The sequence below is a fragment of the Chlorocebus sabaeus genome, chromosome 14, assembly GCF_047675955.1.
Source record: "Chlorocebus sabaeus isolate Y175 chromosome 14, mChlSab1.0.hap1, whole genome shotgun sequence".
Classification (NCBI taxonomy): Eukaryota; Metazoa; Chordata; class Mammalia; order Primates; family Cercopithecidae; genus Chlorocebus; species Chlorocebus sabaeus.
The window spans coordinates 94,537,578-94,559,797 of record NC_132917.1 but is presented as its reverse complement, the minus strand read 5'-3'; the positions used below and the strand labels follow the sequence as shown (position 1 = coordinate 94,559,797).

At 37.9% G+C, this 22,220-nt stretch overlaps 1 protein-coding gene across 1 annotated transcript in view; it reads left to right on the top strand.

Annotated features, from left to right (window-relative positions):
- BUB1 (BUB1 mitotic checkpoint serine/threonine kinase) overlaps positions 1-19,651 on the top strand; it is a 41,532-nt gene extending 21,881 nt beyond the window's left edge. The window contains exons 16-25 of the mRNA XM_008008367.3: positions 858-1,035; positions 3,558-3,645; positions 6,258-6,496; positions 7,653-7,796; positions 15,251-15,366; positions 15,674-15,835; positions 16,013-16,170; positions 16,272-16,443; positions 17,653-17,759; positions 19,335-19,651. Coding sequence (XP_008006558.3) covers positions 858-1,035; positions 3,558-3,645; positions 6,258-6,496; positions 7,653-7,796; positions 15,251-15,366; positions 15,674-15,835; positions 16,013-16,170; positions 16,272-16,443; positions 17,653-17,759; positions 19,335-19,530 — 1,560 coding nt within the window. The 3' untranslated portion in view covers positions 19,531-19,651. The remainder of the gene's footprint in view (positions 1-857; positions 1,036-3,557; positions 3,646-6,257; positions 6,497-7,652; positions 7,797-15,250; positions 15,367-15,673; positions 15,836-16,012; positions 16,171-16,271; positions 16,444-17,652; positions 17,760-19,334) is intronic.
- The last annotated feature ends 2,569 nt before the right edge of the window (positions 19,652-22,220 follow it).

Genomic DNA, 22,220 nt, shown 5'->3' with positions numbered 1-22,220 from the left:
TCCAGTTTAATTCATCTCCATTTGAGTGTGGCTAGATTTGGTGACTTGCTTCAGACAAAAAGGAAAGGGAAAGGGAAAATTAGATTACAGTAGGGAAACATGGCAGATTCTGCCTAACCATGTGATTTGGTCATGTTGGCAGGAATCAGTCATGTTGACAGCAGATATCCCCTAATAGGATGTAATGAGAAGAACACTTCACCTCTGATATCCTTCCCCAAAATCTGTAACCCCAGTCTAATCATGAGAAAACATCAAATAAGCCCAAACTGTGTAGGGACATTCTACACAGTTTCTGACTAGTGTTCAAAAGTGTCAGTACAAGAAAGACTAGGAAAGGCCAATAGACAATGACAGACTCAGACTCAAGGAGGCTAAGAACACTTGACAACTAAAGGTGACATGAGATCCTGTATTGGATCCCTGAACAGAAGAGGCACATTAGTGGGATAAAAAGGTGAAATCCAAATACTCTACAGTTAATAGTACTATTTCGTTTTTACAAATGTGCCACGGTTCTATAAGAAGTTGACATTAGAGGAAGCTTGGTGAGGAGGGTATGTGGAAATTCTGTGCTATGTTTGTAACTCTTCTGTAAAATCACAACTTTTTCAAATTAAAAAATATATATAAAATTTGAAAACAAAAATGTGGCTCTTGCTGTAATGTAACGCCACTGATTTTCCAGTTCTGGGGAAAAGAACTGAACCATGATACTATGGGCTGTGTTAGCCAGGGGTTGACATCTGTTTCTTCTTTAATTCCTATTTCTTTGGATCGTAAAGTGTTAATGAGTAAGGTTTCAGGGACAAAAGAGGGAGATTGCTGCTTTTTTTTCATATCATCTTCTGTTACAGGAGGAAGTGCCTCATGCTGAAGAGTTTTTGGATGATTCAACTGTATGGGGTATTCGCTGCAACAAAACCCTGGCACCCAGTCCTAAGAGCCCAGGAGACTTCACATCTGCTGCACAACTCGCGTCTACACCATTCCACAAGCTTCCAGCGGAGTCAGTGCAGATTTTAGAAGATAAAGGTGTGTGTTACACTATTTTAGTGTTTGTCTTCTGCCAACTTTGATTCTTTCCGTTTTCTTCATGAAGTTTGATTCTTATAGTTTTCTTCATGAAAATTCCACATGGGAAGTTTGAAAATCATAAAGAAGAAACTTAAAATCTGTTCATTGTATTTTTGCTCATAGGTTTTTTTTCCTTTGGCATATTGTCTTCCTAAAGTCTATGTATTTTTAAAATATAATAGCTTAGATTATAGGTAGAATGGGAGAAAATCTATAGAAGCATTTAAAGGAAATAAGGTCCAACCCATTTGTGTAGATAGAACATGTTTGTTTTGTTTCATAGCAAACAGAGCAGCCGCTACAGACAGATGAAATTATTTGAATGCTAAAAATAATGAACATTTATATTTTCTAATTTAATAAGAGTAACAGCCAATTTTAGTCCTAGATGTGTGTCTACACACATATATGTCAACTTTATTAGACATATAGCCAAGTATGATAGTCAGAAAGTCTTATTTTTCTTATTGTTAGTGATCTGACTTTAAGAAAGTAATGATAAAACTCACAAGTAGTCCTTATTTCTACCCTGTTTCAAATCTATCACCCTATATATTTAAAAGTTCATCATATATCTGAATTGAATCCTAATATATGACATTGTCATTGAGCACAGATAATTGTTAACTATTTATTAAGTACCAACCCACAAACTAGATAGTCCTCTCATCATCCAGAGGATTGGTTCCAGGAACTCCTGCAGACACCAAAATCCAGGTGGATGCTCACGTTCCATAGTTGACCCGCAGAACCTGTGGATATGAACCTGTGGATACAGAGGACTGACTGTATACTAACTGTATCATTGTTCACGCTTTTTTTATTTGAGACGGAGTCTCGCTTCGTCGCCCAGGCTAGAGTGCAGTGGCCGGATCTCAGCTCACTGCAAGCTCCGCCTCCCGGGTTCACGCCATTCTCCTGCCTCAGCCTCCCTAGTAGCTGAGACTACAGGTTCCCTCCACCTTGCCCGGCTAGTTTTTTGTATTTTTTTAGTAGAGACGGGGTTTCACCATTTTAGCCAGGATGGTCTCGATCTCCTGACCTCGTGATCCGCCCGTCTCGGCCTCCCAAAGTGCTGGGATTACAGGCTTGAGGCACCGCTCCCGGCCCACACTTTTAAAATATAGCAATTGTTTACCAAAGCAATAATAGAAGAGCTGCCAAAAAATTTCACTTCACTGGATGGAAGCATATTTTAATGTGGGTTCTGAGCCTATAGACCTAAACATTTTTGACCAAGGATTTCTTAGAGTGTTAATCCAATATAATACATTTCTTTTCTGAATCTTAAAGGAGAGGTCAGTTGAAACTTTGACAATTGCCAAGCACCATCAAAAGCTTGCCTTTAATTAAAAAAAAAAAAAAAAGATTAAAGCCTTTTCCATCCAGGAAAGGTAGTTTAATGAGTCTAAAGAATCTTTCAAAAAGTCAATATTGGCTATTATTAGAGTATTTGCCACTTTGGCTCTATAAACAGAAACTAATGTTCTAGTGCTAAAAAGTAACAACACCTGTTCAGTGAAGGAATATCTAATAAAATGTAATCCAATATACTTGGCTGTGTACAGTATTATAATCACTTGGTAGAAGTTTATTCTGTATTTCTGCCCTACCTAGTTTATCATCTGTAGATAGATTTTTTTTTTTAATTATAGGGAGTAATAAATATTGCCAGGTTGCTTTATGATTTAAACACAAAATCGTTTCAATAAATTAAATGCTAACTTAGTCAATCAACTAATTGACTACAACATGTTAAGGTGAAAGACACAAAATCTCTGCCCTCCAGAAGCACTGTAGCCTTTTACTCTCCATGTTCTTGTCTCCAGGTTCTCCTGAAGCTGGGTGTAGCCCTGCCATCCATACCAGTAACTTCCTGTGGTCTGGTCATCCTGCCCACAATGGACTTGCCACTCTCTCGACCCCTTTTTTCTTGAAGGATTGTTAGGGATTAGATGTAGAGTTGAAATGCTTATATATATTAGTAGTAGATTTTATTTGTTTGCTTGTTTTTAAGAGATACGGTCTTGCTATGTTGCCCAGGCTGAGTGCAATGCAGCCTCAAACTCCTGGGCTCAAGTGATCCTCCCACCTCAGCCTCTTGAGTAGCTAGGGCTACAGGCTCCTACCACCACATCTAGTTAATTTTAAAAAGTTATTTTAGGGATAGGGTCTCGCTATGTTGCTCAGCCTTGCCTCAAACTACTGGCCTCAAGTCAAGTGATCCTCCCACCTCAGCCTCACAAAGCACTGGGATATAGGCATGAGCCACTGTGCCTGGCCAGTAGTGGATTTTTTAAAGTGATTTTTTCCTCCCGTTTTTTGAATCTTATTATACATTTTACAATGGAACACTATTTTGAAATCATAATGCAAGTCAGTGTCAAAAGAAATCCTAGACTTTGTAACCATATCAAATGGTCTGTGTTGTGCATGCATGTGCATCTAACATATCTGTCTCTAATTTTTGAATCTTTCAGAAAATGTGATAGCAAAACAGTGCACCCATGTGACTTTGGATTCTTGTGAAGAAAACATGGTGGTGCCTTCAAAGGATAGAAAATTCAGGTATTGTGAGGGTTTATTTGGTTCTGTCATTCTCGTCATTTCTGTTCTAACATTGCTTACCATTTCCATTCTAACTGTGCCTTTTAGGCTGTAATAGAACACCTAATTTTAGCCTTAAAGGCTGATACAGATTTTATGGACTAGTAACTTGAAGTCAGAAGGTACTCTCTGTGAATATACATACAACAGTGAACCTAAGCACTTGATATATCAGGCCAGTGCTTGATGAGGAAACATCAGAGAAACCCAAGTTGAAGGACATTCTACAGAATACCTGGCCAATACTCCTCAAAGCTGTCAAGGTCTTGGGAAACTAGGAAAGACTAAAACTGTCACAGATGAAAGAAAGAGTAAAGAGACATAACAACTAAATGCAACATGGTACCCAGGACTACATCCTGAAGCAGAAGTTCCTTAGTGAAAAGAGTGGTGAAATCGAATGATGTCTACAGTTTAGTTAATAGTAACAGAGCAAATGTTGGTTTATTAGTTTTGACAAAGGTACCATTGTAATAGGAAATGATAATCTTAGCAGAAATTGAGTGAGGAGTATACAGGAATTCTCTATTATCTTTGCAACATTTCTTTATACCTAAAATTATTACAAAAAATGTATAGTTGAAACAAGTTTACAACAGGAAAAATGTGACAAGTGAAAATAGCAGTGTATGAAATTGCATGTCTAAATTTATTTGTATAAAAATACATACTTCAGTATGTTTAGGTAGATATTTGGGTGTATGTGTGTGGAGATATATGTGCAGTCAGTTCTCATTATTCACTATAATTCTATAGAGTCACCACAAACACTGAATTAGTGAATACTGAATATTCTTAAAGGGAATACCGATAGCATCCTGCAAGCCTCTGATAACATTTTGTTGAAAAACACCTTATGTATTATATATTGTCAATTCATTAACATTGAATTCATGTCCAGCAACACTGACTTACATCTAAATAAAGCTTATCTAATACACACATTTTCACAGGTTTCTAGTGCTTAGAACATTAGAGAGCACCTCAGCACTATACTTTGGGACCATTTTCAATACCAAAATCATCAAGAAAAAGCACAAAGACACAAAAATTGTGGCACTAAGTACAGCTCGAAAAGGATGCTTGTTTACAGTATGAGACCTGGAACAGGAAGGCTGAGTGTCACCTTGTTCAACCTTAGCTGAGAACATGTATGTTAGGTGGCTCAATTTTTCACCGCTCTGCATATATGTAAATGACTGAAAAATCACTGTATTGATTTGAAGCTTACCAATAAATTTTAGCATGCAGGTGAATTCACAAATATGAAATCCATGAATAATAAGGATCAACTGTATACTGTGTGTGTGCGTGCATGTGTACATGTATGGATATGTGTATACATATACATCCATATACAGTCACGCAGTTGCTTAACAACTGGGATACATTCTGAGAAATGCGTCCTTAGGCAATTTCATTGTTATGTGAACATCAGAGTGTACTTACATGAACTTAGATCGTTTGATTAGTTTACTACACACCTAGGCTATAAGGTATAACCTCTGGCTTGTAGGCTACAAACATGTACAGCATGTTACTGTATTGAACACTGAGTGGCGTAAGAATTTGTGCATGTAAACATAGAGAAGATACAGTAAAAATACCGTGTAAAAGATAAAAATAGTGTTCTGTATAGGGCACTTCCCATGAATGGAGCTTGCAGGACTGAAGTTGCTCTGGGTGAGTCAGTGAGTGAGTGAGTGGTGAGTGAACATGAGGGACTAGGACATTACTGTATACTGCTGTAGACTTTAGAAACACTATAGTTAGGCTACACTAAATTTATGTTAAAAAAAAAAAAACTTTTTCTTCAGTAATAAATTAGCCTTAGCTTACTGTGCCTTTTTTACTTTAAAAACTTAAAAACTTTTATCTTTTTGACTTTAGTGATAACACTTAGCTTAAAAAACAAACACATTGTACAGCTATACAAAAATATTTTTTCTTTATATCATTCTATAAGCATTTAAAAATTTTTTTTTTCATTTTTTAAACTTTTTTTGTTAAAAACGACCACACAAACTTACACATTAGCTGAGACCTACACACGTAGGGTCAGGATCATCAGACATCACCGGGAGACCAGAGATTTTCAGCTCCATTATGATCCTATGGGGCCACCATTGCACATGCTGTTCTCTGAATTATTATGCAGCACATGACTGTATACATGGAAGTGTACTAGAGTGTTGTACTGTGATTGACATTTTCTGTTTGTTTCAATGTTATAAAAGGAGCCATTTTTGGAATAAAGTTAAATATTCAGTCTTGATGATAGTAGTGTCGCATAGATGCAGCTTGGAGAAATAAAGCCACTCCTACTAAATTTCCTACTAAAGAATATCCCATGTATTACCTCGCCTATTTAATACAACCATATCTTGATTTTATTAATTCTGTTCATATTGTACTAGCTGTATATTTTCATAGATTTGTCTAAAAATGCTTTAATCAACGACGCTATTGTGAAATGTCATTTCTAGAATGAGAAGGAGACTTTTATGTGACTGAATCCAACAGATTTCTAATCATACGGTGTTTTGGTTTCTTTATTCCTTTCACACGTCCAGTCCAATTCAAGAGAAAAGCCCAGAACAGGCCTTCTCGTCTCACATGTATTCAGCATCGTTACTCCGTCCAAGCCAGCCTGCTGTAGGTGGGGTACTTACCTGTGAGGCAGAGTTGGGCGTTGAGGCTTGCAGACTCACAGACACTGACGCTGCCACTGCAGAAGATACACCAGAGGCTATTGCTGGGCTCCAAGCAGAACGGATGCAGATGAGTTCACTTGGGAATGTTGATGCTCCAAGTACGAACACTCACTCTTTGTTATACCCTTGAATCAGGACAGTAGCGTGGGGAAAGCTGTCCCATCAAAGAAACCCACAGTGGGACTTGAATGTCATTGAGTCATTGAGTTCAGACAAAACTTGCATAATGCATCACAATGGAGTAACAGTAGCATACGTGAAGGGCAAATCAATCTATTTTAATTTTAGAAGGTATCAAAATTACTGTTGGAAGAGGAAATTAGAATTTGACAGCCTGCTATGTGCAAGGCATTTAATCTAATACTATTATATTTTATATTTTACAGAAAAGTAAACTGAGGCTCAAGGTTAAAGAGAACCCCCTCCCCCTCACCACGTTACACATAAACAGTCTGGCATAGTGGTTAAGAGCACAGAGTCTGGAGATGGACTGACTATGTTCTAGCTCCCTCACTTAAGTAGTCACGTGATCTTGACCGAGCCCATTTCAATTTTCCGTATCCCTCTTTTCTGTAGAGTTGAGCTGATGCTAGTACCTACCTTAGAGGCTTATTGTAAGAACCAGTTAAATTAATAAAGTACTGAGAACAGTGTTCTGCATGTGCTTAGCACTGAGTGAGTGTTAACCATGTTGGATTAGTATTTGATAACTGCCACTAATATAATTTTTTGTAACATTCCAGGTTGGAGAGAAAGCTTTTTCTTACTTTTAGAAATTATTTCCCTTTTGTGGACCCAAAGTATATCTCATATACGCAAATTGCAGATAGGTAGTATAAGTTTTGTGGATATAAGTGGAAAAGCAATTCAATAATATGTGTTTATCTGAGCACATTAGAAGTAACTAATGTCCACATCTGCCCTTAAGACATGTATCCCCAATTGTGTTAAAGATAGAATCTAGCCATTTAGTTGAGTGGAGAAAATGCACCTAGAGTTGATTCCCTTTGTCACAACTGAATATTGATCCAAATTTGTAGATATAAAATGGCAAATAATAAACTGCAGAGCTACCAATTTTGATTTTTAAAAATAGTTTTTAATTTTGAATCAATGCTCTTAAAAGTATAAGGCTTTGAAAGCTTATTTAGTAAATATCTCTACTCACTTTGTCTACAATTTATTTGGTAAAGTTCTTGAGTTCTCAATTCATGTTCCTTTTTTTTTTTTTTTTTTTGTTCTCATTCCTTTAAGACTTCATTGTTGGGAACCCATGGGATGATAAGCTGATTTTCAAACTTTTATCTGGGCTTTCTAAACCAGTGAGTTCCTACCCAAATACTTTTGAATGGCAATGTAAACTTCCAGCCATCAAACCCAAGACTGAATTTCAATTGGGTAAGAATTATTTGGATAATATAACTTTAAATTCTTGTTTGTCTATGAGAAGTTGGTGGTAACTTGTGTTTGTATGTGTGTGAGATTCTCCTATTTGCCCCCCCACCTCCAATAGGGAGTTGTATCTGTAATATTAAACTGAACATTTTGTTAAGCCATGATTGTAGGATTGTGCTTGCTGTTGGGACTGTAACTCCTGTAACTCATAGAGGGCAATTTGCCAATATCTATTAAAATTAAAAATGCATGTACTTTTAAACCCAGCTATCCACTTTTAAGGATTTCCCATAGATATTATTATACACTTCTGTAGTAAAATACTATAGTAATATTGGCAACAGAACAAGAAAGCTCACTCTGTACTGATAGGGAATGAGTTCCAAAACATACCATACTGGTAAATGAAAAGGGCAGAGCCGTATGTATTATATGCCACAATTAAAATGGTTAGCCGTAGGTGGGAGTGGGAAACAATGGGAGCAAGACTTCACAATATTCCCTTTAACATTTTTTAATGAATAGACTTTATTTTTAAGAGAAGTTTTAAGCTTACAGAAAAATCCAGCATAAAGTACATGTTCCTACCTCCCCATATATACACACACAGATTTTCCTGTTATTAACATCTTGCATGAGTGTGGTACATTTGTTAAAATTAAGCCAATGTTGATGCATTATTAACTAAAGTGCTAGTTTACATTAGGGTTCACTCTTTGGGTTGTATATTCTGTGGGGTTTGACGAATGCAGTACAATGACATGTATCCATCATTACAGTATCACACGGAATCGTTTCCTCACCCTAAAAATCCCTTGTATCTCACCTATTCATCCCTTCCTCCTTGTCCCCCAACCCCTGGCAATCACTGATTGTTTTGCTGTCTGTGTAGTTTTGCCTTTTCCATAATGTCATATAGTTGGAGTCATATAGTATGTACCCTTTTCAGTTGGCATCTTTTACTTAGCAATATGCATTTAAGGTTCCCCTGTGTCATTTCGTGATCTGATAGCTTTTTTTTTTTTTAAATCACTGAATAATGTTTATTGCATGAATGTACCACACAGTTAAACCTTTCCACTCATCTAATGAAAGAGATCTTGGTTACTTCCACGTTTTGGCAACTATGAATAAAGTTGCTGTAAACATCAGTATGCAAGTTTTTGTGTGGACATAAGTTTTCAACTCATAATTTGGGTAAATACGAAGGAGTGTAATTGCAGGGTTATATGATGAGAGTATGTTTACTTTTGTAAGAAACTTCCAAGGTGGCTGTACCATTTAGCATTCCCACCAACAGTGAATGAGAGCTCCTATTCCCCAGTCTTGCCCTCATTAGGTGGTTGTCAGTGTTTTGGGTTTTAGCCATTCTGATAGGTGAATAGTGATATCTCAATCTTGTTATAAGTTTCAATTCCCTGAAGACATATGGTGTTGAATATTTTTTCATATGCTTATTTGCCATCAGTATATCTTCTTCAGTGAGATGTCTATCCAGATCTTTTGTCCATTTTCTAATTGGTTGGTTGGTTTCTTATTGTTGCCTTGTTCCTGATCTTAAGGCGAAAGCATCTACATAGTTTATTACCTATAAATATGATTTTAGCTGCAGGTTTTTTGTACATGTTCTTTGTCAGAAAGTATCTATTCCTAGTTTGCTGAGAGGGTTTTTTTTTTTTTTTAATCATAAGTGGGTGTTGGATTTTATTTTCATGCTCCTTTCAATATTTTCTGCATTTATTGATATGATTATATGATTCTTTGTTGATGTGATGGATTTCATTAATTGAAATTAACTAATTAATTAAGTGTTGAACTAGCCTTGTATACCTGGGATAAATTGCACTTGGCTGTCATAGTGTATAATTCTTTTTATGTGTTGTTGGATTGGATTTACTTACAATTCTTTTTATACATTGTTGGATTGGATTTACTAATATTTTGCTGAAGATGTTTGTATCCATGTTCATGAGAGGTAACTGGTCTATAGTATTCCTTTCCTGTAAGATCTTTATCTGGTCTTGGTGTCAGGGAAATGCTGGCCCCTTAGAGCCCCTTAGAATGAGATAGGAAGTATTCCCTCTGCTTCTTTCATCTGCAAGAGATTGTTGAGAATTGATACAATTTCTTCCTCAAATGTTTGATAGAATTCACTAGTGAACCCATCTGAGCCTAGTGCTTCCCGTTTTGGAAGGTTATCAGTTACTGATTCCTTTTCTTTAACAACTATAAGACTGTTCAGATTATCTATGTCTCTTTTGTGAGCTTTGGTAGATTGCGTCTTTCAAGGAATTTGTTCATTTCATCTCAGTTCTCATTTGTGGATATGGCATTCCACGGTTGATTTCTACTGTAATGTTTCTTTCTTTTATTCTGCTTACTTTAGTTTTAATTTGCTCTTTTTTCTAGTTTCTTAAGGTAGAATCTCATTGATTTTTAGATCTTCTTTTCTAATGTATGTATTTAGTGCTACAAATTTTCCTTTACTGCATCCCACAAATTTTGGTAAATTGTATTTGCATTTTCATTTGGTTCAACATATTTTTAAATTTCTCTTGAGACTTCTTTGACCAATGTGGTATTCAGAAGTATGTTTAATCTCCAAGTATTTGGGGGACTTTACAACTGTCTTTCATACTGTGTATGATTTCTGTTCTTTTAAATTTGGTAAAATGTGTTTTATGGCCCAGAATGTTATCTATTTTGATGAATATTCCATGTGAGCTTGAGAAGAATGTATATTCTGCTGTTATTAGATGAAGTATTCCATAAATGTCAATTAGATCCAATTGATTGATGCTACTATTCAGTTCAACCATGTTTTTACTGCTGGTTTCCTGCCTGCTTTTTCTGCCCCTTCTCATCCCTCCCTGTCCCTCCCCTCCCCTCCCCTCTGCTCTCCTCCCCTCCCCTTCTTTTCTTTTCTTTCTTTGTTGAAACAGGGTATCACTCTGTCATCCAGACTGGAGTGCAGTAGCGCAATCTTGGCTCACTGCAACCTCAAACTCCTGGATTCAAGCGGTCCTTTGGCCCCAGCTTCCTGAGTAGTTAGGACTACAGTCATGCACCACAACATGCAGCTCTTTTTTTTTTTTTTTTTTTTTTTGGCAGAGATAGGGTTCTCGCTATGTTGCCCAGGTCTCCAACTACTGACCTCAATCAATCTTTCTGTCTTAGCCTCCCAAAGTGCTGGGATTACAGGTGTGAGCCACCACACCCAGTTGATCTGTCCATTTCTGATGGAAGGGTGTTGAAGTCTCCAACTATAATAGTGAATTCATCTTTTTCTCCTTGCAGTTCTATTAGTTTTTGGTAACTTTTGACTCACATATTTTGCTACTTTCTTGTTAGGCTTATACACATTATGTCTTCTTGGAGAATTAATCCCTTTAACATTATATAATACAGGCCAGGCACAGTGACTCACACCTGTAATCCAGCACTTTGGGAGGCCAAGGCAATAGGATCAACTGAGGCCAGGAGTTTGAGACAAGTCTGGGCAATGCAGTAAGGCCTCATCTCTACAAAAAATTTTTTAGAAAATTAACCAGGCATGGCGACATGTACCTCTAAGTCCCAGCTACTTGGGAGGTTGAGGCTGGAGGATCACTTGAGCACAGGAGTTCAGATTAGCCAGGGAATATAGCAAGACCTTGTCTTATATATACACACACACACACGTAATGCCCTTTTCTATGCTGGTAATTGTTTTGCTCTGAAGTCTGCTCTGTCAGAAATGAATATAGCTATTATTACACTTTCTTTTGTTAGTGTTAGCATAGTATATCTTTTTCTATCCCTGCACTTTTTTTTTTTTTTTTTTGAGAAGGTATCTCGCTCTATCACCCAGGCTGGAGTGCAGTGCCATGATCTTGGTTCACTGCAACCTCTGCCTTCTGGGTTCAAGTGATTCTCCTGTCTCAGCCTCCTGAGTAGCTGGGACTACAGGTGCACACAACCACACCCAGCGAATTTTTGTATTTTTTTTTAGAGATGGGGTTTCATCATATTGGTCAGGCTGGTCTCAAACTCCTGACCTCAGGTGATCCACCTTCCTTGGCCTCCCAAAATGCTGGGATTACAAGTGTGAGCCACTGTGCCCGGCCTTACCCCTTTACTTTTCATCTGTCTTGGTATTTAAAGTATGTCTTTGTTTTGATTGGTATATTTAGACCATTGATATTTAAAGTGATTGTTGATATAATTGGATTGTCACCATATTTTTCTATTCCTTGCCCTTGTTCTTTGTCTTCTACTCTCTTTCTTCCTTCTCTGATTTTGAGTTATTTCATAATTCCATTTTGTCGCCGCCTCTCTTAGCATATTAATTATACTTCTTTAAAAAAATTTTTAAGTGGTTACCATAGTGTTTGCAATATACATCACAACTAATCTTTTTTGCTTGTGTAAGGAAGTTTTTATTCTTCATATTTGAAGGATAATTTTACTGGATACAGAATTCTAGATTGGTGGATTCCAAATTTCTAAGTACTTTAGATATTTCACTCCATTCTCTTCTTGCTTGCATGGTTTCTGAGAAGTCCTGTGTAATTCTCATCTTTGCTCCTCTATAGGTAAGATGGTTTTATTTATCTTGCTTCTTTCAATATTTTCTCTGTGTCTTTTTCTGCAATTTGAATATGGTATGCCTAGGTGTTGATTTTTCAGTATTTATCCTGCTTGGTGCTCTCTGAGCTTCCTGGATCTGTGGTTTGGTGTCTATCATTAATTTTGGAAAATTCTGTGCTATTATTGCTTCAATTTTTTTTTTTTTTTTTTGGAGATAGAGTTTTGCTCTTTTTGCCCAGGCTAGAGTGCAGTGGCACAATCTCAGTGCACTGCAACCTCCACCTCCAGGGTTCAAGCAATTCTACTGCCTCAGCCTCCCGAGTGGCTGGGACTACAGATGCCCGCCACCATCCCCGGCTAATTTTTTGTATTTTTAGTAGAGATGGGGTTTCATCATGTTGGCCTTGAACTTCTGACCTCAAGTGATCCGCCCATCATGGCCTCCCAAAGTGCTGGGATTACAGGCGTGAGCCACTGCACCCGGCCTCAAATATTTTTGTCTGTTCCTTTCTCCCTTCTTCCTTCTGGTATTCCCATTCTACATGTTACACATTTTGTAGTTGTCCCACACTCCTTAAATACTCTATTCTGTCTCTTTCTTTCTATATATATATATATATATATATTTTTTTTTTTTTTTTTGCATTTCATTTTTGGAAGTTTTTATTGGCTTATCTTCAAGCTCACTGATTCTTTTCCCTGCCATGTATTGGTGAATCAATCCAAGGCATTCTTTATTTCTATTACAGTGGGTTTTTATTGCTAGCACCTTTTTTTGCTTCTCAGTTTCTCTCTGCTTATATTACCCATTTCTTCTTGCACACTGTCTACTTTTTTCATTAGAACCCTTAGCATGTCAATTAGAATTCAAAAAAAAAATTCTAGTGTGGGCCGGGCATGGTAGCTCATTCCTATAATCCCACCACTTTGGGAGACTGAGGTAGGATGATCACTTGAGGCCAGGAGTTCAAGACTAGCCTGGGCAACAGCGAGACTGTGTCTCTGCAAAAAATTAAAAGATTAACCAGTCTTAATGGTGTGCACCTACAGTCCTAGCTATATGGGAGGCTGAGGCAGGAAGATCACCGAGTTTTAGGCTATAGTAGGCTATGTTCATGCTATTGCACTCTAGTCTGGGTGACAGTGAGAACCTATCTCTAAAAACACAAACAACAAAATCCTAGTATGATAATTCTAAAATCTCTACCATATGTGTGTCTATTTCTGATGCTTACTCTGGCGATTTTTGTCTTTTACTATGCCTTGTGATTTTTTGTTAAGAGCCAGACCTAATATATGAGCTAAAAGGAAATGAGATTAAATAGACCTTTAGTGTGAGCTTTCATGCTTAATCTGTCTAGGGTTAGGATGTGTTTACAGTTTGCTGTCACTATATCAGAGACTATCATTGCCCTTTGTGTCTTTATTTTTGTTGTCCCTGTTGTCTTTGGGTTTCCCTAGGGACTTCTTAAATAAGGTCTGAGATGTGCAGTTCTTTACATTATAACTCCCCCAGTACTGGTCCCAGCAGTGGTTTCTGTTCCTGGCCTTCTACTTTGGCAAGCTGTGATTCTCTGTGTCCACCTGTCTGTCTCTCCTATTTTGGAGGAAGCAGATTGTCCTTTGACCTCAGTACTCTAATAGATCTCAGACGTGTTGATTTTCAGCCATTTGGCTTACTCTGAGGGTGGAGGGATGACTCCAAGCTCCTCATATGCTGGACCAGGAACCAGAAATCTACTTCTTTACATCTGATTTTGAACATATGAATTCTTTTTTTTTAATTTAATTTAAAAAATCTAGTACAGTCTAGGTGTGTTTTCTCACTCCTGTAATCCCAACACTTTGGGAGGCCAAGGCAGGAGGATCACTTGAAGCCAGGAATTTGAGACAAGCCTAGGCAACATGGTGAGACCCCATCTCTACAACAAATTTAAGAATTAGCTGGGCATGGTGGTGCACGCCTGTGGTCCTGGCTACTCAGGAGCCTGAGGTGGGAGGATCACTTGGGTCCAGGAGGTCAAAGCTGGAGTGAGCTATTACCTTGCCATGGCAACCCAGACTGGGCAACAGCAAGACCCTGTCTTTAAAGAACAAACAAAAAACTACTACAACTTCACCTCTGTGGTCTTCCCCCAAAATCCAGTAACTCCAAAGTGACCACAAGAAACATGTCAAATGGGCCGGGCGCGGTGGCTCAAGCCTGTAATCCCAGCACTTTGGGAGGCCGAGACGGGCGGATCACGAGGTCAGGAGATTGAGACCATCCTGGCTAACATGGTGAAACCCCGTCTCTACTAAAAAATACAGAAAAAACTAGCCGGGCGAGGTGGCGGGCGTCTGTAGTCCCAGCTACTCGGGAGGCTAAGGCAGGAGAATGGCGTGAACCCGGGAGGCGGAGCTTGCTGTGAGCCGAGATCCGGCCACTGCACTCCACCCTGGGCGACAGAGCGAGACTCCGTCTCAAAAAAAAGAATTAAAAAAAAAAAAAAAAGAAACATGTCAAATGAACCCAATTTGAGGGCCATTCTACAGCATACCTGACCAGTACTCTTTGGAACTGTTAAGGTCATCAAAAACAAGGAACATCTGAGAAACTCACAGCCCAGAAGAGGCTAAGTGGACATAATGACTAAACATAATGTATCCTAGAACATAGGCAAAAACTAGGGAAATGTGAGTAAGATGTAGAGTTTAGTTAATAGGAGCATAATACTTTGGTTGATTGATTATTTGTGACAATATACCATGGTTATATAAGAGTTAACAATTGCAGACAGTGGATGCAAAAATATACAGAAAACTCTACTCTCATAACTTCTCTGTAAATTGAAAACTATTTAAAATAAAAGGCTTACATAAATTAAAATTTTCAATTATCTTCTAAGGTTCTAAGCTGGTCAACGTCCATCACCTTCTCGGAGAAGGAGCCTTTGCCCAGGTGTACGAAGCTACCCAGGGAGATGTGAATGATGCTAAAAATAAACAGAAATTTGTTTTAAAGGTAAATGACCTGAGTTGTTTTTTGTATGATATGAATTTTAGACCTTCAGTTTGCCAATCATTTTTTTTCTTTAAGATAGTGGTGTTTTTATTAATGTCTATAGTTGGCAATTAAAAAACAAAAACTACAAAGGATTTAGAATTTTTTTCCCACCAGGATTGTCTTGCAGCAAGTCCCACATTGCAGCAACAGTTCATAGCTTGTTATCACTGTCAACACCACATCTTTATTGGGATAGAGGTTGCTTGATTGCTATCATTTTTCAGAATGTGAGACTGGATATGAATTTCACACACCTGATTTGCAGGTCCAGAAGCCTGCCAACCCCTGGGAATTCTACATTGGGACCCAGTTGATGGAAAGACTAAAGCCAACGATGCAACACATGTTTATGAAGTTCTATTCTGCCCACTTCTTCCAGAACGGCAGTGTATTAGTAGGAGAGCTCTACAGCTATGGAACATTATTAGTAAGTATTCATTTTTGTGATGAGCACATTAATTTAAAATGCATTTTTGGCTTGTACCTTGCACGTACTTTTGTGGTTGGGGCTTTTGTGAAGTGGTGGGCAGGGGCAAAGCTCTCAATTTGAAATTTTATTAATCTTGTGCAGCTAACTCAGGATTCTACTTTCCATTGTTCCTAGAATGCCATTAACCTCTATAAAAATACCCCCGAGAAAGTGATGCCTCAAGGTCTTGTCATCTCTTTTGCTATGAGAATGCTTTACATGATTGAGCAAGTGCATGACTGTGAAATCATTCATGGAGACATTAAGCCAGACAATTTCATACTTGGAAACGGGCAAGTGTTATGCTTTTAACAGGGTTCTTCTCTTCCTGTTTCCATAGCAGCCTTTCATCATTTGTGCTAATGCAGCCCGGCTTTGTTTGTGTTTAATACAGATTTTTGGAACAGGATGATGAAGATGATTTATCTGCTGGCTTGGCACTGATTGACCTGGGTCAGAGTATAGATATGAAGCTTTTTCCAAAAGGAACTATATTCACAGCAAAGTGTGAAACATCTGGTTTTCAGTGTGTTGAGATGCTCAGCAACAAACCGTGGAACTACCAGGTATAAAACTAAAGGGAGGGACTTGGAAATATTTTTCTGTGTTGCACTCATCAGATTTTCAAAATGAATTTGGGGATCTAGGTAGTTTGAGGTGGTCTCTTGAGGAGCAGTTGAAGGAGAGATGAGCCTAAGGCCGACATGGCAGGGATAGAATTCTATTCCTGAAAAATACTCTACTTTCTTATTAGTCCATTGTAGATCCTATTATCAGGAAAGGGGAGCAGATATATTCTGTGGTGTTTGATCATCGAGAAGGGTATTTAATGATTAGTGAACCCTTCAGAAAGGAAGTCATGCAGCAGAGAGACAGCTTGGTTTATTGAGGTCAAGGTAGGCCAGCCCGATTTCCTAAACCAGGGATAACAGGGAGACGCGCATGCCCACTCTGGGCAGAGCTGAGCACATGTTGGATATACCTGGGATGCTCTCAGGCAGGATGGTGGGTTTCACTATAATAGATGGTACAGCCAGATTCCCAACTGGTCAAATCAAGAAATGGATCATTATTATTCTAATGGAAGTTTGCAGAATTTTCAACCAACTAGAATATTAGGTGGCCAGGGAGGAGAATGCTAATTGGGATAAATGAAAAGTTTTGAACCTGGGTTAACAAAACCAACCGCCAAGTTCCCTGGTGAGAACTATGTCTTTCCGGGAGCCCACGGTAAAAGGGGCAAAGATGCGGAGGTGGGGGTCTTGTTTCTAGTATGTTGTCACTGCTAGTGAGGCCTTAGGAGATGGTCGTTTTCCATCCTTTGGATGTGGAGGGGACTGGAGTGTTCTTTTCAGTTATGAACATGTCACACAACAAGAGGCCATGGGGGCAAGTTAGAGAACGACAGCCAGAGTCCCAGGGCAGTGAGCCGGGAGGACTTCCAAGCTGTCCCTGTGGACGACGGCTTAGAGTGTTGTGTTTGCCCCGTGTGACAGAATGAAGGACTTGAGAGGGACGTGGTAGCTCACGAGGGCAGAGCTTTCCAAGAGACTACCTTAGGAGGTGGAGGGTCATCTGCTATCCGTGGAAGCCTCTGGCAAAGCCTAGATATTCAGTAAGACATGTTAGTGGGGTGGTTGAACAAATGCCTTCCAAAATGTTTTAAAAGTAAAATCCTGTGAGTATTTAACTTGCTGCCTAAGTTAGACAGGCATCTTCATATAGTCATGTGTAAATTACTATTTAAGTCATATATACCTCTGTCTTCTTCATAGATTGATTACTTTGGGGTTGCTGCAACAGTATATTGCATGCTCTTTGGCACTTACATGAAAGTGAAAAATGAAGGAGGCGAGTGTAAGCCTGAAGGTCTTTTTAGAAGGTGGGTATTAGCGTTGGTGCTGTAGTGAAAAGAGAGTAACTATAGCAGAATGTTAGGTTCCATCTGGCAAAAAAAAAAAAAAAAAGGATCTCTGTCACCGCATGGAAATCCTATGCCTTGGGCAGTATGGTGACAGGACAGTCCTGGGCACTGGGCACAGGGAGCAAGCTGCATAGCTTTACCACTTCTGTCTCCCCACTGGGGCAGCTGATGTTCTCACTGAAAGCTCCTGGCCAAGTGGTTGACATCCTGTACACATGCAAAGGTTTCCACCCCTAATTACCTAATGTCACTAGCCCTCAGGTTTTCACTTGTTTTTTTTTTTTTTTTTTTTTCGTCTGTGGAAATACTGATCCTGTTTTTGTCAGATATTTGTAAGAAGCAAAGGAAATAGTGTGTGTGAAAGTGCTTCATAAATTATAAAGTAATACGAATAGCTCTCTCTCACAGGACAGTCCTAGCCCTGTGTTACTTGAGCTTCTCAAAGATTTTTTTTTTTTTTTTTTTTATATACAAATCACAGTGAAAATTCATGATTAGGCAAGAGTTCTTCCTGTCAACATGGACAGCTCTCCTAACACAACGTGTGAACACACTGTTGGAATGTTTTGTTTAAGCTGAGTTTTTGGTACCTGCATATTCATTATATCACTTATACTTTCTTTTTTGAGGCATAAAAACATGCAGAAAAGTACACTCATCTTAAGTGTACAGCCTAATGGACTTTTACATATGTTTATATCTTTTTGAGAAACATAAGATGGGATTCCTGTGAACCTCATCTCCCCCAGCCCCCACTAAAAAAAAAAGAAAAATAGCAATAATTTTATGAAACGTCATATACTGTACATAAATAAGGTGAGGTTCAGGCCCTCGAGGAAAGCTTATAACAACTATTCTTTATTCTGCATAATGAACCCTCGTGTTTAGCAAATACTTTATTCCATCTTTGGCTCAAAATTGAAGGAGCAGATAGTTACATCTCTGACCACCAGTGTGAAGAAGAGCTGGAAGTTAACCCTCAGTAGACCTGATGGCATTTCCTGTCTGGAGCACAATTCCGTTACATTCTACTTTCTCTCCAAAGCCTTATCTGCACGTTCTGGAGTTTCTGCAGTTAATTTTAACAATTTTAGTAGTTGGAACTCTTAATTCTGAGCTCTCTCCTGGGCAGTCCAGCCTGTCTACCTGGTTCTGGTGCGTGTGCAATTAGGCTTGACAGAAGCATTTGGCCAGATTATCCAATTCTGGCAGTATTGTATGTATGGCTAGCCAGAAGCAGATAGTTTGGGTTTTTATTTAAAGAGAGAGAGAGAAAATTTTTTGACTTGCAGTATTGCTAAAAGATTACTTATATTGTTTTTCGGAACAAGATGCATAAGACATTTAATTGGGTCTTGAATCTCTGTCATGTGTAATAGATATCGTGTTTCCATACTTGCTGCATTGTATTGTGTTTAGGTGAGAGTTGTTATACTCAACTGTCCAAGCCTGTGGAAGTCAGATGCAGGGGTGGGGTTATCCTGCATATTGAAGGCTACATTTTAGCCATTATCTATGCTTTGTCTTTTTCAGGCTTCCTCATTTGGATATGTGGAATGAATTTTTTCACATCATGTTGAATATTCCAGATAGTCATCATCTTCCATCTTTGGATTTGTTAAGGCAAAAGCTGAAGAAAGTATTTCAACAACACTATACTAACAAGATTAGGGCCCTACGTAATAGGCTAATTGTACTGCTCTTAGAATATAAGCGTTCACGAAAATAAAATTTGAATATAGACAATCCTTAAAAATCACACTGTAAATATGAATCTGCTCACTTTAAACCTTGATTTTTTTCATTTGCTGTTTATGTAAATGTTTGTTAACAATAAATCCCACAGAATATTTCCGTGTGACTTAGTTGTTAAAATATTTCAACAAAATACACAACCGCATAAGGTCCCTATGTAGCAGGCTTATTGGACTGTTTCTGGGATGCACGCATTCGTGAGAATAATTCAGATGTGAGCATTTAGAAACCACTTTTTAAACACTGACCTGTTTAAGCCAAAAAAGGGCCAAGGCAGCTATTTTCCCAATTTGAAGTTTGGTGTCTGTGTAAACACACACACACCACACACACACACACACATACACATTTCCCTAACATTTCCAAGGGACTTCAAGTTTTTATGAATAAAGCTTGCCTGTCCTTTATGGTACCTGTCCTTCATTACAATGTATATCAATACTGACATTTTAATAATGCTGTTGATCAACTTAACAGTTATATTGATAGGATCTTAGCTTGCCAATAAGACCTACATGGATCGAATAGAAATTTGAATGACAGAAAGGAAAATTGGTCTATTCCATACCTCATACATATGAAGCCATCCTAGGTTCAATAAGATCTTTCCTTCAGCGTGTTATATTTCTTATGCATCAAAATTATGATTTCCAGGGTTGCATCCACACAGAAGGAAGGATTTATTCATGTATTTATTCATTCCTTCATTCTTCATGAATTTGTTTAATATCTATTCAATCAGTCCAAAACCTATTTATTTAACGTTAATCTTGCGCAGTACACTATGACAGACACAGAGAAGGACAGAGTGAAAAAACCAGATTAGAAAGGAGCACAGCCTGATCTTTTCCGTATTTTACCTGTACTCCCAGAGCCTCTGTGTTCTGCTGATTTGCTCTGATGTGACTTGATAGTCTTAGTCATTTCAATGTGATGTAGCCTCATACGAAAAAAAAATAACTCCCTAAGTGTCTGATTTACTACCAAGAGGAAATACAATCAGCCAGGGAAATCAGACTCAATGTATGCAGCCTGCATGTGATGTTTGCAGAGGGTGTTGAAACATAAAATACGGAATACAGTATATACATGACGAACTCATGCATTGGCTTCAGGAATCTGGGCTGCTTTGGACCTTATTTATTTATTTATGTATGGACCTCATGTAAATCTGGGCTGCCTGTATCTCCTGAAAACAACATTCTACTCTCTCAGGCTGAATTCTTCTACAGTATAACAGCCCATAATACCCTTGTAAAAGCTGTGAATATACCTACTCGCTTGAATATCAGTTACGTTAACACGGCAATCTTCGTTGTCTCCAGTTGCCCATGAGACGGAGCCTTGAAATTCCTCCAGACCCTGGGTCACCTTCATGCCAGCAGTCTGCTCAATCACCTCCATGCTTAGTCACTAAAAGGGCTTGCTAAGTTAGGGAGCCTCGTGAAAATAAAGTGATGTAACTATCAGGATCTTGTTCTTTTTTTATTGCACTAACAAAATAGAAAATATAAATGGTTCCCCAGAATGTAATATTTAAAGACCTATCTCCTTTAGTGAAAGAAAACAACTCATATATGATGCTTCCTTAGACATATTTTTTGTCTTTTTCGTCCTTTGAAACATAGATATTTCCTATATATTTTTCTTGCTAATAAAAATTTAAGGCAATTTTGTTGAAAAAAACACAAGGATATTTATATGTGTGTATGTATACATATACATACATATGTGTGTGTGCATATATATATGTGTACATACAGATACATATTTCCCCTTCTCACTAAAGGTAATCAGTAGACATGTGCTCTTATTTACACAGTAAATGCACACACATGTGTACAGACACCCAACTTGACTGAAGTCTTAAAAATCTCGGCCTTCTCTCTGACTCTTTACATCTAAGAGCATGTTTTCTATATGAGAGATGTCTTAAAAATCACATAGCCAGTGACTGCACACCAATACTGAGAAGATTTTGAAAATATCAAGTCCTGGACACATACTGTCTACATGTAAGACAGACTATGAAATATTAGTAAAGAATGGAGATACTTCTTTTTTTAATTCCTTAGGCTTTACACCTATAGAAATGAAAACCATAGTCTATTAAAATGATTCAATGAAAAAGCTGTGGCTCGTTTCAGTTTTTTATTTTATGCCAGGGATGAATAGCAGTATGGACTTCAAAACAATAATTACTAGGGCCTGAAAATGTACTTCTGAAAGTAACCCTGTGGAGAATTATGAGAAATATACTTGGAATAGAAGCAGAAACTGGAAGGATTAATAGAATAAAAACAATGTATTTTTTCTTCTTTAATTTAGTGAAATCAATAAGATTGACTAGCATCAACCGTTGAAAATGCAGGGAAGAATACAATTTTAATATTTTGTTTAACAAAATGTGCCACTTCTGTATTTGAAGGGCTTCAGTTTGGGTCCTACTGTTGTCACTCAAGAACTTGATTTCATAAATGACCAAATATAGGGTTAATCTATATCTAAAGGCATAATTTTAGCTAGAATCAATATACACTTAGATTTCAAGTAATTTGGCAGGCTCTTCAATTTCTGGAATCATCCCGATTTATTTTAGATTATATCTATGTAAAAATTTTAAAGTAAAGTAAATCAGCTTAAAAATGATTAAGGTAAATCAGC